We start from the raw sequence: 16840 nt of genomic DNA on the forward strand, positions 1-16840 counted from the left end.
TCCCAGTCAGGCCCAGGAACAAGGTTGTCAAGTCTCAGGGAAGTAGGACCTTCCTATCTCCAAAACGGCTTTATACAGCACATTCTGATCAACTAGGTCTCGACTCGCAGGCCACACTTCTTGTTTCTTTATGCGTGTAAAGACAGCTGGTCTTTGTTCTGTTACTTCCTGTAGAGGTAGAGCCACCAAATGTATAGAGAGGAAGAAGACACAGACACATGACGAATGTATCGGTGAGTTCCTATTTAATAATCAGTCACCGCAAACAGCCTACACAAAAGTAACCAAAAGCTTGGACAGCCATTGTCATCAATCACAATCATGTAATTTATCACCAATAAATATTACAAATATATAAAATAGCTCACCACTCGAGAGACCATCCTCGATAGGAAAGATATCATGCATGTATGTGTTTTTGTAATAATTAATTCTAAGGAAACAGCAAGTTGAGACAGACCTCTCGCAAGGTTATGAATACACAACCAGTGGTAGTTGAGGGAGAGAGCATATATATACGGCTAGAGTACAATTCTGGAACAATGACTCTGTCGATGCATTAAGGGGCTGCATGGAGATCACTGAATGGGAAATATTTTTCCAAAGCTGTGAGGGAGACCTAAATCTGCTGACAGACTCTATCTCCTCCTATTTGTCCTTCGGTGTGGACACTGTCCAACAAAACAGGTCAAGCTGTACCCAAACAACAAGCTTTGGATTACCAAGGACCTGAAACAGTGTCTGAAAAACAAAAAAGTGGCATTCCTACAGGGAGTCAAACACAGAATGAAAGAGTGTAACAGGGAATTGAGAAGGAAGACCATTCTGGCCAAACTCCACTATAAAAACAAAGTGGAGGAAAAATTCACCACTGGCAATGCAAGGGAGGCATGGCAGGGACTTAAAGGACAATTCCGAGGAAAATGGATTTGGGATATGTTTGGTATGATAACGAGTTGGAACGTTAGTTGTGGAGCACATAAACCTCATATTGACGCATTCTTCAGTTGGCTGTTTTTAGCCGATTCTATGAAAACGCTATAAACTTGGAACGATAGGGGCATGTGTTATGGTAAAAACTAAATCGCTATTTTAAACCACTTAAAAGGCTAGAAGTAGCCCGACCCCCCCTTTGGTAGTATAATAAGGGTCTTAACATAACACTTACAAAGTTATCAATGCCTCGTTTTATATGTTAAGGCCCCTAAAAACAACCAACCCAGATCCAGATATCGAGCTCCCAGGTTGATAATGATATGTGTCCTTTGAGACCCCCTTTGATATAAAAGAGACCCCAGGTCTATAGCTTACTTGTTAATGTCCGCGACTCAGTCACCTATTGCATCACTTCTTTTAGGGCTTCGGCCTCCTAATTGATCATTGTAGCATATTTGATTGCCCCCTTTCATGTACATGACACCACCACCACTGGGAACTGGCAACAATTCTCCATATCCATATGGGGAGGGGGGGGGGGGTGCTTGTGGACAGTAGGGGTGTACACTAGGGCTGCACGATTATTGCCAAAATGATTATCACGATTATTTTGATCAATATTGATATCACGATTATTTACCACGATTATTCATTGAAAAAAAAATCTTTCGAATTTCTACCACCCACTTGTGGTAGGAGCCACACACTGTGCTCAGCGGACCCACGCAGTCGCAGACAGGTGTACAGGGAGCACTTGGTTTGCTTTGCAGCGGATGTAGAGCGTTTACTGCATGTCATTGCATGGGGCTCGTTTCTTTTTTCGTTTTCTTTTTTTTGCGGATGCATTATTTAAAATTTAAAAATTAAATTTCAATTAAAAAAAATATCGCGAAAATATCGCGGGAACACTACGTGTCATCGTGGGACGCCAATATCGTCATCGCGATAAAAATTCGATATATTGTGCAGCCCTAGTGCACACTAGACATAGGAAGCACACTCAGGAGGAGGAATGACCTCTCACAGATATTTAATTAATTGTTTCAAATAACCCTGCCTCGTTAAATGAATGGTATAGTTTAGAATAGTTTATAGGCTGTGTCACTATGAAATCGGTCCATGTGCGTCTCTCAGAGTGACATAACAAGCCACCAGACAGCGATTAAAAAAAAACGGGTCAAGTTCATTCGTTCATTCGTTACTTATTAATTACAAGATTAAACTGCGGACAATAGAAACATATTCCAACGTACCTTTTGAAGGAAACCTTGGAATTTGCCTATCTGTCTATTTCCTAGTTTACGACAAAAACAACACACTTGATGGCAGCTGCTTTGCTGCCCACCTGGTTTGGAGCCATGAGGAGCAGAGGGGGCTGGCAACCAAAAAACGTAAGCATGTGACATGTTTAAAGCCGTTATTCTATTTAATTAATTAAATATTAAAATATATATTATCTATAAATATACAATTATTTAATTATAATATTATAAGTAGACCACCTAGATGTGTGACGGACGGATGAGCAACGTTTGCTACAGTCCACAGGGTAGGCTGGTAGACTGATCTATCCAGCACACATCTAGGTGGACACGCCCACCTGTGATGTCATAAGGGGCAGATTTCCAAAACGGCTTGTACCGGCTAATCACACCACACCTGGTGGCAGGCCATGGGACCTTTAAACATGTATTGTGCCACTTGATAGTCAGGAATGTAAAAACAGTGGTGTGATCATAATATCCTGCTTTATTGATTATTCTTATGGCTCGTTTTTGAAGTGTGACTAGTGGTAGCAGTGAGATTTTGTAAGTGGTCCCCCAGACCTCCACACAGTAATTTAAATAGGGTAAGATCATTGAACAGTAGAGAATATGCAATGATCTTTGATCCAATATATGCTTTGCCTTATACAGGACTGAGATGCTTCATGACAGTTTAGATTTAACATGTTTAATGTGAGGTTTCCAGCTGAGCTTGTGGTCAATTGTAACGACCAGGAATTTATTTACATACACTTATTTACACCATCTATCTTAACATTTATGTCATCATTAGGGGTCCGAGCAGCGAAGCTGCTAGGTCCCCTATTGTTTCTGTAACGTTTTTTTTTTCCCTCAAATTCTGTAAAAGTCATACTGCAGCCTATAACGTAAGTCGAAAACCCAAATTTGTTGTACTGCACCCAAAGGTCGCGCTATTGTAAAAAATCATGAATTAGGTTTATTTCTCCTCATCAGATTGGACCTGGACTCAAAATTATTTCAGAATATTAATCTCTAGGATCAGATGAATTTATACTTTCCCACAATTTCATATTAAAGCTAAACATCATCAAAAGTTTCACAGGCTACAAAAATAATAAAAAATTCACCAAAATCGCCACATATAATCTTTAGACCAAGCCTCACAAAAATCATTGAACTGAGTTTGGTTTACCTAGCTCCATTTGAGAAATATTGGCCAATAAATTTGGAGCAGTTAGCCCATTTTTCTTATATGACCATGCGACTATTATTATGTAGATATACTAGTATTGCTTTCGTCAACGAAAATTATGACTAAATATCGTCGTCAACGATCCTTTATCACGTGAGGAAAACGAGACGAGACGCAACGTAAATGCTGGTCATGTGACAATGACTATAATTAAATACATAATGCAATATTGTTGACGAATAAAAACGAGACTAAATGTGTTTTACAAAATAATACTCTGCCAAAACTAGTCAAGAAAATTGAATATTTTATTTATTTCTGGGGCTGTATCAGGTTACGTTACTTCCTGAATCCCCGCTCGTCACGGCAGTATTTAGATTCACAAGACGCAGCTGTGGTGGTAGCGTAGATGAACATTTAAGGCCCTGTCCACACTAATCCGGGTAAATATAAAAACGTACAACTTGTAACTGAAGATACATAGTACATTGCACAGAGAAATCATCATTTCCATTTCACCTGCCATTTTAATTTTAGATGAGCGCAAGCTTGTGGCAGCATCATGGCAGTGTCATGGCAACCAAACGCCATCATATCTAAAAAGCCTCCGCCAACCCTGACCACACTACAATGTGAACCCAGCGTTTTCATATTTGTCCACCTCAGCAATCTTTTTTGAAAAGTATCGCTTTCAGTGTCGGAATTCGCCGTTCTAATGTGGACGGTTGGTTGATAAAATAAATACATTGTAAATTCGTATCTGAGTGTCTTCCGTGTCTGGAATGGATGTATTCTTGAGCTTATGAGGTAACAATAATATAATAATAAGATTACCTTGTTTGAATTGTGAAATGGGTTTTGCAAATATAAAATGTTGGTTTTGTCAATATTACTAGGTTGCCTACTTATACTATATTGACTGAGTTAAATAGAATTGCATTACAAAAAAGTGACTAAAACAATTTGCTTTAACTAAAATTAGACTAAAATAAGACTAAAATGCTCAGACTTTTAGTCGACTGAAACTTGACTAGACTGAAAAGAGTATGAACGTGACTACAATTATTAAAAACTAAAATGACAGGTTGACGTAAAAACTAGACTAAAACTAAAATTAAAACAGGCTGCCAAAAACAACATTAGTAGATACCTATACCCACCACTAACCATGAACCCAAATTGTGGTACTGCACCCAAAGGTGGCGCTATAAAAAAGTATGAACTAGCCTTATTTCTCCTTACTAGATTGTCCTGGACTCAAAATTCTTTCATCATATTAATCTCTAAAATCAGATGCGTCTTTTTCACCCATGTCTTCTGCTCTAAAAATGTTTACTTTTCCAAAAATGTCATAGAAAAGCCATTGCCTCATTTAAGAAACACAACATTGAACAGCACCTGAAATAGTTCAGGCAATCAACATTCCGGCTCATTTGTTTCCAAGAATCGGACTGCCAAGGCACAGTATGGCATTAAGGGGAACTTCTTCGTCAACCATTTGTCCTTCATAATTAACTCTGTCAATATTTATATTTCTTCTGTTAGTGTTCTTGACTACAAATGTTTAATTTTCCCAGAATTTCAAAGATTTTTGAGGTATATGCTATGAAGAAAGCCCTTAAATAACTTGAGAAATGTGTGCTTTGCGTTTTCTGGATGTTGTGTGCTTATCAACAGACATTTTGACCATATGAATGAGGCTGCAGTTCAGGTTTATTAGTGGAACATCTTTCCTTAAATATGACAATTATATGTTATATTTATCTATCTTCCATTAGTGTGTTCTTGACTTTTAATTTTGCTCGTACTACGTTAATCACCGTTTGCGGTTATATTTTAAATTACAATTTCCAAACAACATGATTTTTGTTTTGGTTAGATTCATTGATAATTTATTATTGTCAAACCACCTTTTTAATTTGCTCATTTCAGATGTAATTAACTCCAGAAGCTGCTGCAAGTCCTCTCCCAAACGAAATATATTTGTGTCAGCTGCAAATAACACAAATTGTAGAGAATAAAAAGAATTGGCCCCAACACTGACCCCTGAGGGACACCATTTACATTTACATTTAGGGCATTTAGCAGACGCTTTTATCCAAAGCGACTTACAATAAGTACATTTGTCATAAGAAGTTCAACAATATATCGCTGTCGGTACAGAAAGGATGTTCATAGAACCAAGTGCAAGTACAACAATCGCTAGGCTAACCAATTCCCCGTGTTACAGCAATGATAGCAGCTACTGCAGTTGCTGCACAGTTAAGTACTATAATACAATACAATACAATACAACACAATACAATACAGTGTACAATGGTGGCCAGAAGGGGGAGGGTGGCTATGCAGAGTCGAGGTGGACTCTGAACCGGTGAGTCTTGAGTCTTTTTCGGAAGATAGCACCACAAGCAATGTCCAAACAAGATGACATGTATTCACCCATCTTCACAAACTGTTGCCTGTTATGTAGATAGCTCCTCCGCCAGTTTAACATAACCCCACTGATACCATACCATTCTAATTTATTGATTAATGAGTGACACCAGCTGCATAATTCTTTTGGTCTAAGAATCTTTGAATGATTTTTTTCCACTAGCTCAATGACTGCTAATGAAGTGAATCGGTTGGGTCTGAATCTATAATGGCTGTCAGTTAGTAAATTGTGCTTATTGATGAATTTATTTAGTCTGGCAGCAACGAGATTTTCTAAGATTTTTGAAAATTGAGGAAGCAGTGAAACAGGCCTGTAGTTTGTGAAGTGGTGTTTGTGTCCAGTTTTGTACAGTGGTATGACTTTTGCAATTTTCATTTTTCTTGGGAATTTACCAGTTTTAAATGATAAGTTACAGATGTGCGTATGTGGTTTTGCAATTCCCAGAATGACATGTTTAACTATTCTCATGTAAATGTCATTATAGTCAGTATAAGTTTTGTTTTTACATTTATGAACAATCTCTATAATTTCACTCTCTTCCACTGCTGTTAAAAACATTGATTTTGGATTAATGTCTATGAAATCATAATAATTGTCATCAGATCTCACAGAAACAGGGATTTGTTCAGCCAGTATTGGTCCAACATTTACAAAATAATTATTGAAGCCATTAACTGCATCATCCATATTATCAATAGTCATATCATTTTCAATAAAGTCATTTGGATAGTTAACTTGCCTGAACCATTTCCAATAACGCTAATTAATATATTCCATAGAACTTTAATATTGTTTTTATTATTATCTAATAATTTGCTGTAATATTCTTTCCTACTAATTCTCATAATATTAGTTAGCCTTTTCTTATATTTCTGATTTTCATTTCTTTATGTATTCTTTATAGAGAGTATTTTTCTTTTGACAGGCATTTTGTAATCCCTTAGTTATCCATGGACTGTCTTAATATTACAATTTTATTGATTTATGTTATAGGACAATGTTTATAATCCAACAATTTAAATACCCCTAAGAATATTTCATATGCTTTATCTTCTTCATAAAATAGTTCCCAAATTTGATTTATTAATTCCTTTTTTAAAAGCGTTCATTGACTCTTCTGTCCGTAGTCCTCTGTACTTGAATGTACTCTCCCGTTTTTTCCCTCTTGTAGTCGTTATTGTAAACAATAAACACTGGCAGATGGTCACTGATGTCCTTGATCATTAATCCACTTATTGTATTATTGTCTAAAACTTTTGTAAATATGTTGTCGATCAATGTGGCACAGTGAGATGTTATCCTGCTCGGTCTGGTGATTTTTTTGGATAGAGGCTTAAACTGTACATTGTATTGATAAAGTCTTCAGTTGGTTTGTGTTTATTGGGATTAAAAGAAATTGCCACAGATAAACATGACCTTTTGCTTTGACATTGTGTAATTTTTTTCCATCCATTCATTGAATATATCAATATTGGAACTCGGTGCTCTATAAATACAGCCAACAATTACGTTATTTTTTCATGCAGATTTCAACAGTTACACATTCTAATAAATTAGAATTGATTTTTTACGATTGCAGAAGACGTTCCATCAACCACCTTGCAATTAAGGTTTTTGTCCAAATACACAGCCACACCTCCTCCAGTCTTGTTCTCTCTGTTCCTGTAGTTCAGTTCATAGCCTTCTAATTAAAAATCCACACCCTTTTCAGGGTTGATACAAGTTTCTGATATTGCAATTATGTTAAATGGTTGGGAAAATTGACGTAGATATTCCTTAATGTTGTGGAAATTTGCATACAGACTTCTACTGATGAAATGAATGATTGATAGTTTCTGATCTGCCTTAATGTTCTTATTGTACTGTTCATCTGTGTAATAGCTACAGTCGGGATTGATGTTAAAGAAGAAGTTATTTTCCGGGTCGATATTGTCTTCCATGTCTTGTAAACTGTGCTCCGTATATTCAAATGTTTTCAGTTCCAGTTTATCATAATCAGCAATCATTTGGGTCATAGGTACCTGTATAATGTCTCCAGATGTTGATGAATGATTTCCTTCAGAGTGTGTCATGATTGTGTAGGTTTATTAATGACTTTGTTTACAGTTCAGACTCATTGAAACTTGTCCCGCTCAGCAATGTCTCTGATCACCATCACTTTGGCCTCCTCCAGTGTTCCATTCAGCTTTATGAAAATTTTGCAGTTGGTTGTCCACGTGGATTGTATTTTATTTTGTTTTTTGATGAATCGTGCTTTCCTGGTAATTTCTGCGTTCCGTTTTGTCTGCATTGATGCAGACGTCTGTCCCCTTCAGCTGCCTGCCTTGTTTCAGTACTGCAATTTGTTTTTTACGGTTCACAAACCTCATTATTGCTGCTAGTTTGTCTGTGTTGTTTTTGCGGGGCAGAGGGTGACAAGCCTTGATGGTGTTACAGTCAAAGTCGATTGCCTTTGACTGTAGGAATGCTGCCACTTGTTGCTCAACAGACTAGGTATATTCACTGTGCTGCCAATTGCGGTCAGGTGTCGAGGCCTGTGCGTACGAGTGAGTGGTGACTGCCTGCATGAACGCCCAAGGTTTTATTTGGAGCCCCATTATGATTACATCGTTCATCCTTGTGTATTGCTCCAGGTCTGACACTCTGCTTTCCAGGAACACGATCTTATTGTCTTTCTCTTCATTCACCTTGGCCACCAGGTCAAGGATGGATTTCTGCTGCAGCCTGACAGCGGTAAATTCTCCGGAGAGAAAGTGAAGCGACGTCTTTATGTCGTTGACTTCCTCCATCGCCGGTTGTTTTTTCGGTGGCATGTTGACGGCTTGTTGCCAGCAAAGAAATGTTTATTTTCAAGTGCTAGTTCATCTGTTGCACAGGAGATATTGGAGGTTTGCGTTCAAGGGTGTAGCGTAGAAGTTCCAGGGTCTCCCTAGCCACTCAGACACTCAAGAAAGTGACGGACACTGTTCTGGTGACCCTGGCATTGTCAGAGATTCGGATCTTGAACTATTCTGACAATTGGCTGGTGTGCACGCCCTCAGAAGCACAGGCAACCAGAGACACTCAGATTCTGCTGAGTCACATTCTGAGTTTCAGCCTCTCCCTCAATGAGGAGAATAGCCGTCTCTGTCCCTCTCAGACAGTGATATTTATTGGGATGTCGCTGTGACCGATGCTCATGAGGCCTCAGCTCCCTCAGGTGCAGGCAGAAAATACTGTGTAACCTCAACCGCTTTCGGTTGCGCCCAGGTGTGTCAACAGATGGCGGGCCTGTTGACCACAGTCTCTCACCTGGTGCCCCTGGGATTGCTTCATCTATGGCCGCGGTATTCATCCGAAGACGGGCAGGCAGTGACGCCTTCCGGTCACACCGACCTGCTCTGCGCACCACTCTAAGATCGCGTTCGCTACCCTTCTTGACGGACAGGGTGGGTTTGATCAGGATCCATTACATGGAGCTGGTGTGCACCGACACATCTCTGGAAAGTTATGGGGAGGTACAATAACTCTCTGAAACCTCCACTGGACTGGTCAACATTTCAACGTGTTGGAACTCAGAGCTGTTCAGCTGTCCCTGTGCTGATTTTTGGCACATGAGGGGGCGGACAACCCAACATCTACCATCATTGATCGCTGCAGATACCAGTTTTCTGGACACGACTGAGAACTTCTCAAATGAATGGAACTTCCAACACCTAACGTCATCACACCACATACAAAGCAATTACAAGCCTGACTCTTCCATTAAAATATCCACCACTATTCTAAAGTAAGCAGCTATGGCAAGAGAGGACTAGAGAGCAGTACTGGCATGGATGAACTATACTACGGAGAAACTTGACATCTTCCCGCTCAGCGACTCATGTCCAGAGGCACGAACACCCACCTCTCCAAACACCTCCTCCTTCAACCTTTGGTAGTGCAGGAGGTGATCAACAAGAAGCAAACTGGCCATCCAAAAGCCGTCATCATGCAAAATACCCTCGACATTAGAGCTGGGTTTCGATTCAAATTTCAAGAATTGATTTGATTCCGATTTTTAAGTTTCAGAATCGATTTTTTCAGATTTTCTCAGATTCCATTCGATTCGATCCGATTTTGATTTGATTTCCGATTCGATCCGATTTCGATTCGATCCGGGGGTTAATGTTATTAAAAATGAGAAATGTATTTGAACCGTTTCCTTCACTTCATGACTGTGTAGAGAAGCAAAATATTAAAACTAGTATTATATCAATGTTAAACAGCAAATCTTACAAGTATTGGTAGTAACTGATGGCTGGAAGACTGATGAAAAGGTTAAGGGTCAATCTACCTTCAAGAAAGATAATTCAGGACAATAAATGGAGGACATCATTGAGGTGACTATATCTGCAACAGTGGATTCCTACTGGGAAACTAACCAGTGCATTATTATTATGCTTGAAAATAATTAAGAATTCACCCAAAAGCGGTTGCTACCAAAAGTATTTTTATTTTAAAACTGCTCACACTTAATAAACTGAGAAGTACTGAAACTGGAAGTATAAAATGTAAACGTTGAGCATTTTTCTTTAAAGTGCGAACATAAGAACAGAACATTTTAAACTGTAAAAGCACTGAATGGCGTCTATATGAGCATGTTCAAATCTGTTCTAAAACCACACTCAAGATTTGTTTTCAAGAATATGCAGCACCCTAAGTGTTCAGGGGAATCCCATGAATATTTTCCATGAATATATAAAATATACATTTTTAACTTATAAAATTCGAAAAAAAAAAAAATATTAAAAAAATCGATCTTTGGATCGATAATCGTCATTAATATGCGAATCGATTAAAAATCGGAAAATCGATTTTTTCAACACAGCTCTACTCGACATGCCAGTGATATTTCAGGGAGAGACAGTCCAAGTTCTTCTACACCCCAACATGCTACACAGTGCGTGGTCAGTTGGCATGTGCACCGAACACATGAGTGACAGGTCATACAACGTTCTTTTGAATGAAAAATGTTTATTTTTTTTACATAAATAGTTGATAAACTTAATAAGCTAATAATTTAAAAAATAGGAAATATAGTGAGTTATTAATGTTGTCCAATAGTTAGAAGTTAAATTGTTTAAGCAACCATGGTCTAAAAAGTGTATGCAGCCCACAGGCCACATTAACAAGAAAGGAAACCCAAAATAGCTCAAACATGTGAAATGGTCCAAATCAGAAAGTGGTTCTTGAGAAACATACAATAACACAAAGCAAAGGGAAGTACAAAGTATTTGAACACACTAAACATCCCCAAAAGCCTTCAAAAGTGTGGCACAAAATGCAAGGATGAAATGATACATATATATTTACATATATATTTCTTACTTAATCTTAGCATATTAAATGTATCGGTTTTCGCCATATTTATCCGATGAGAATATATATATATATATCATTTTTTAAATTCTATTTATATTTTTTATTTAATGCATAGAAAATAAATTATATCTCAATATATTTATATATATATATGATATTAATGTCAAACAGTTGTATCCCGCTCTTTATTCTTCTTTTTTCGTGGCACTGTAACCTGGGAATACGTGACGTCATCCTCCTCAGCATGTTTCTCATTTGATGAAAGTGTGTTTTCGACATTACTGGTTGGTTGGTTGAATCCAATGCCAGCGTACACCAGATCCTAATGGGAGAGGGAGCGAGAGCGGAAGAGAGAGAGAGAGAGAGAGAGAGAGAGAGAGAGAGAGAGAGAGAGAGAGAGAGAGAGAGAGAGAGAGAGAGAGAGAGAGAGAGAGAGAGAGAGAGAGAGAGAGAGAGATTGTTGCTCTAATTGAAACCTTAACATAAATGGGCTAGTATAAATTTCAAATTCCTCTTCTCAGGATGTATTATTTCACACACACTGTCGGAAATCATGGTTACTTTTTGGTCCCTATTTTAACGGTCTGAAACGCAAGTGAGAAGCGCCAGGCGCAAGTAGCTTTGTGGGCGGTTCTATGGCGATGTCGCTAGATTACCGGTGCAAAAAATCCAAAAAGGGTTGGTCTGAAGCAGCCTAATTAACCGTAGGTGTGGTTTGGGCGTAACGTGCAATAAACCAATGAGAGTGCCAGCTCCCATCCCCTTCAAGAGCTATGAGCGCATTTGAATCTGACGAGTTGATATTTTGACAGCTTGAAATGGCTCAGTTTATGGCCAAATAACATGGCCTAATTCACACATGGAATAAGGTTTTCTTCCACAACTTCAGAAATACTGAGTCCTCAAATAGATTTCGGCAAAGAAAACTTATATGATATAACATATGATATGCGGTCACTGTGGTTCTATTTAATGATATATGCAATACATTATAAAAATCGTTCCTTATCAGTATTGTATGCATTATCGTTATCGCCTTGGTTCCTAATATGCATGTGTCCCCCCTTTAATAAACATTGCCATGGACTGTATTATGCGTTGCGTGTTTAATTTGCGTGTGTTTAAACAGATGGACGCACACACGCATTCATTCATTCTTTTTAACACTCACTCGCGGTAAAACAATGTTTTCTCACGATCAAATTCTCATCAATCTTAAAAGTTATGGCCATGTACACAATGTCTGTGTCAAGAAAATATGTGTTTGCTGTACGGTGTTTGCAGATGCATTGATTTAAAAGTACAACTTATTACCGCTGTATCAGCAGTTCTTTCCCAAATAATTTACCAAGAATGTGTGGCTAGGTAGATGAGAGCAGCAAAGTGTATGTGCGAGGTGCACAAGCAACATTATGCATGCGCCCTTAAAATAGTATCTGAACAACGCGCCACTGACTTTAAACCAGGTATTTCCTGGTTTGTGGCGCAAGTGGTTTCTGAAACTGCAAAATAGCACCAGGCAACGTTTGCGCCAGAACACGCCTCCTCCTTTTGCCGAACCGCCCCTTGGGACGCAAGATCATTCCCTATTTTACCGATGCGTGGCGCAGGAGGGAAAAGAACGCTCTGCGCCAGTTGCAAACTAGCAACGACACATGCGCCAGTGATTAAATCAATTGCGCCGGATGCAAGATAGGGCCCTTAATCTGTTAGCCACATGTAAAAACAATAATTTCATCACGCACACCAAAAGCACATCACCGAAAAAAAGTCTGCACAAAATAAAACCAGCTGTCAGCGTTTCTTACCTCCTCTCTTTTAGCTCCAGATGCCCCAGTTGTCTCGGCTCCGCTTGTATCTGAACACAAGATATTTAAGTAAGGCAAGCATTTAAGATAAGGAAAAGGGAGAAAAGACAAAGCTGCACTCACCACTGGGGACTAGGCCTATCTGGTTGAGAGTTGTTTTCCTAGAAACACAGCAATGAACAGAGCTGAGGTCAATCATTCATCATTCATCAGCTTTAAAAGGCTACTTACATTTTCTACAAGTTACTAATCTATAATCTATACAATTAAAAAAATTATAAAATAAAAACAATTCAAGCATACATTTTATAAATTGTAACTGCTAAACTAGAAAAATAAAGCCATTGGACGGATTTCAACTGAAAACATTTAAACACAAAAAGACAGACACGCACGCACGCACGCACGCATGCACACACACACACACACACCTTTTTCGGACAATGGCTGCATAAGCCACCATGATTACTAATGATAATTTCACAGCCACAGCCATCGATATTCCGATCAGCGCAGCATATGACAGCGGCTTCTGGTCTGTGAAGAAAGACACGCGTTTGTTTATGTCTGGGTGAGTCATTTAAGACAATGGTATAATAACATGGCATAACATTACACATGTGTACTATTGTTGTATTATTAACTCCTCCTACAGTTTTCAAGGTATCGACGACAATCCATCTCTAAAACATTGGGCAGTTATTTGTGAAAATGTGCAGTAAAACATTACCTTTAGAGTACACACATAGAACCCTAAGTTAGTTGTGTCCATAAAGGTCACCAACACGTCTGCCACAAAGGGCCTAACCCTAACCCTAACCCTAACTTAAACCCTGTTTGACAAAACATTTTCTAGCTTGCTGCACCCGCCAGCCTTTAAACTAGAACTAGCTGACGGCCCCACATTAACCAGGTTATTGTATCCCTCCATTGTCTTCCTGTTAGATTCAGAATAGAATAAAATATCCTGTTGAGTACATATAAGGCTTTGCATGACCTTGCCCCCAGATATATTTCTGATCGTTGCCCTGACCCTCTGGAACCACCTCATCAGAAGGCGACTTTTTGTTGACTGAGCCACTGCCCCACTATTCTGGTAGCAATACAACAAGGCACTTGGACTTTCTAACACAGACACGTGGACAGATTGCATTGAGGTCCTCAGTGCCAATAAGGAGTGGAACACTGAGGAAACCTCTTTGCAGAGTTTATTCCTTGGCAAAAACAAAAAAACACTACAGTCAACAAGGCTATCTAACGTAAGCAACTTTGGGATCGTCAAACTACGGCGCACTCAAACTCCACCATTTAACAAACAATGTTTAATACAATGCAAAAAAACACCCAGTTTACCAACCTGCATTGTGTAACTTTTATGCTGCAGCTTTTGATTCCATTAAAACCATCACTTTTACTGTAGCTAAAACCCAAGCCAGCAAAGATTGCTAATGGAATACATAGCGTACATAGAGCAGCTTTAAAAACCAAGAATAAATTACAATCTTGCGATATAGCTCAATATAGCTGACCAATAGGTGGCAGAGGCCACAGGTAAAGAACCCCTGACCACCTCTCTTCCAACAAGTTGTAAATCGTATTGTTTATTGATTTATTATTTACAATCATTATAGTATTGTTGATGAATTAATGTATTGCTATGTTTAAAGGCTTTAGCAACATAGTACATTTAATTGAGAGCAAGAGATAATATTCCAATAGGTATATGGATTAACAGATGGTGGTGATTTACCTTGAACTACAAGTTGAGTGTTTAACTTAAAAATGCCACTGGGGAAGACGTTGAGGCTGCAGGTGTACTGGCCCCTATCAGCCATCACTACCTCTCGGATGACTGCGGAAAAATCCTGTTCTGAAGAGTATTTTAAAGAGAATCTGCCCTTCAGAGGACTGTCAGGAATAGATACATTCGACGGTGGTAGATAAATAAGAATTTGCTTCGAAGTGTTTTGGACCACATAATCCCACTGCATCTGGGTGAGTTCGTTTACTCCTGGGTTTGGGAGTTTGCAGGGAAGGATGACATAAGAGCCAGTGTATCCCACCACCAGTGGAGGAATGACGATCTCTTGTGCAAACTGGGGGGCTAAACAACATGAACAAACAACACCAATAATGAATAGATTCAAATAGAGGTAAATATAATACAAATTAAATAGGCTAGGCCTATACAAGTAGACAATAAATACAATAGATACAAGTATGAAATAAATAAAATAAATAAGTATGCTGTTGATTACAGACTGGAGTAGATATATTTGGAATGTATCGTAGTGATCAACTGGTTTGTAGCAAATATAAAAACAAGAACACTAAATCAAATCCATCAAGTCAGGAGTATAATTCATCCCAGTGATAAATTATGAGAACGGTGACCACAACCGGGCGTTACAAGACGAACAAGGTGAGGTAGCAAAAGGGTTAGAGAGCTCTCAAAATAGCCTGACTAAGAAAGATAAGTAGAAACGTGCAGTAGGCACAGTGATTAGACTTTTAGCTGGTCTCCTAGTAGTCCCAGTTATAATGAGTATGAACAAATCAACTAATGCTTTTGATGCTTAGGTTGATTGAGACCTTCAATTTCAAAGCAAGGATAAGTCACATTTTACAGTCAATAAGCACAAGAATATTATTAAAGCCAAAGATTTTTACATATTCAACAATCATTACATTAACCTGGTAGGCTAAATACGTATAAGAGAAATATGTGAAGGTTCATAAACTGTTCATTTAAGAGTAAAGCACAATCATCAAAAGTCAGATGTAAAATGACTACATTGGTGACAATATTGATTATGAAGTGAAAAATATCAGCTAGTTTGGAGCTAGTCTACTCACCTGGGGGTAGAATTAAGAAAACCAAGACAAAAAGTCGCCAGCAACTCTCCATGGCCAATAATGTTGTAGAATAATTTTGTAGAATGAATGATAATGCAATGATACTACTTAGTTTTGGTCAGTTTATGACAGCTTATAGCCTAGAGAGGAAGACAAAGACATATGAAGAATGAGAGAGAGAGAGAGAGAGAGAGAGAGAGAGAGAGAGAGAGAGAGAGAGAGAGAGAGAGAGAGAGAGAGAGAGAGAGAGAGAGAGTGTGCACGGTACAATCAGAACTAAATGTTTTCAGTCAGCCAGTGAGTTCCAATTTAAAAATGAATCACGCAAACAGCCTACACGAGAGTAACCAAAAGCTTAGACAGCCAGTGTCATCAATCACGATCATCTATTTTATTCCAAATAAATATCAGAAATATATAAAATAGCTTACAACTCGAGAGACCATCCTCTATTGGAAAGATATCATGCACGTATGAGTTCCTGCAATGATTCATTCTAAGGAAAGAGGAAGTAGAGACAGACCTCTCACGAGACTGTGCATGCACAAGTGGTTTTTGAGGAAGAAAGTATCTCTCTCTCTCTCTCTCTCTTTCTCTCTCTCTCTCTCTCTCTCTCTCTCTCTCTCTCTCTCTCTCTCTGTCTCTGTCTCTGTCTCTGTCTCTGTCTCTGTCTCTGTCTCTGTCTCTCTCTCTCTCTCTGTCTCTCTCTCTCTCTCTCTCTCTCTCTCTCTCTCTCTCTCTCTCTCTCTCTCTCTCTCTCTCTCTCTCTCTCTATCTCTCTCTCTCTCTCTCTCTCTATATATATATATATATATATATATATATATATATATAGAATGTTTAATTTGGGGCCTGAACTCTAGCCTTAGAGAAATTGATTCACAATACATCATCAACTGTGAATTTAGTGAAATTCCTTTCACTAAATTCATCAAAAGTCACTGGAATGAGATTGGAAAATGGCCATTAGACCTCTCAACCATGGGGAGCTGTGGGATCACTCTGTGAATATTTTGAATATCTG

General features: G+C 38.6%; 1 protein-coding gene across 2 annotated transcripts; it reads right to left on the reverse strand.

The window, feature by feature from the left end:
- Nucleotides 1-10787: 10787 nt before the first annotated feature.
- LOC115554470 (nectin-3-like protein) lies at nt 10788-16381 on the reverse strand. 2 transcript variants are annotated; one of them, XM_030371222.1, is made up of 7 exons: nt 16248-16381; nt 15817-15956; nt 14711-15064; nt 13392-13497; nt 13084-13121; nt 12961-13010; nt 10788-11474 (listed from the first exon to the last, which is right to left on the reverse strand). In XM_030371222.1, the coding sequence occupies exons 2-7, from the start codon at nt 15866-15868 to the stop codon at nt 11316-11318; spliced, it is 759 nt and encodes a 252-aa protein (XP_030227082.1). In that variant the 5' UTR covers nt 15869-15956; nt 16248-16381; the 3' UTR covers nt 10788-11315. The 2 variants fall into 2 exon arrangements, with proteins under 2 accessions (XP_030227082.1, XP_030227083.1); XM_030371223.1 differs by lacking the exon at nt 14711-15064.
- Between the last annotated feature and the right edge of the window lie 459 nt (nt 16382-16840).

The sequence above is a fragment of the Gadus morhua genome, chromosome 11 (assembly GCF_902167405.1).
Source record: "Gadus morhua chromosome 11, gadMor3.0, whole genome shotgun sequence".
NCBI classification, from domain to species: Eukaryota; Metazoa; Chordata; class Actinopteri; order Gadiformes; family Gadidae; genus Gadus; species Gadus morhua.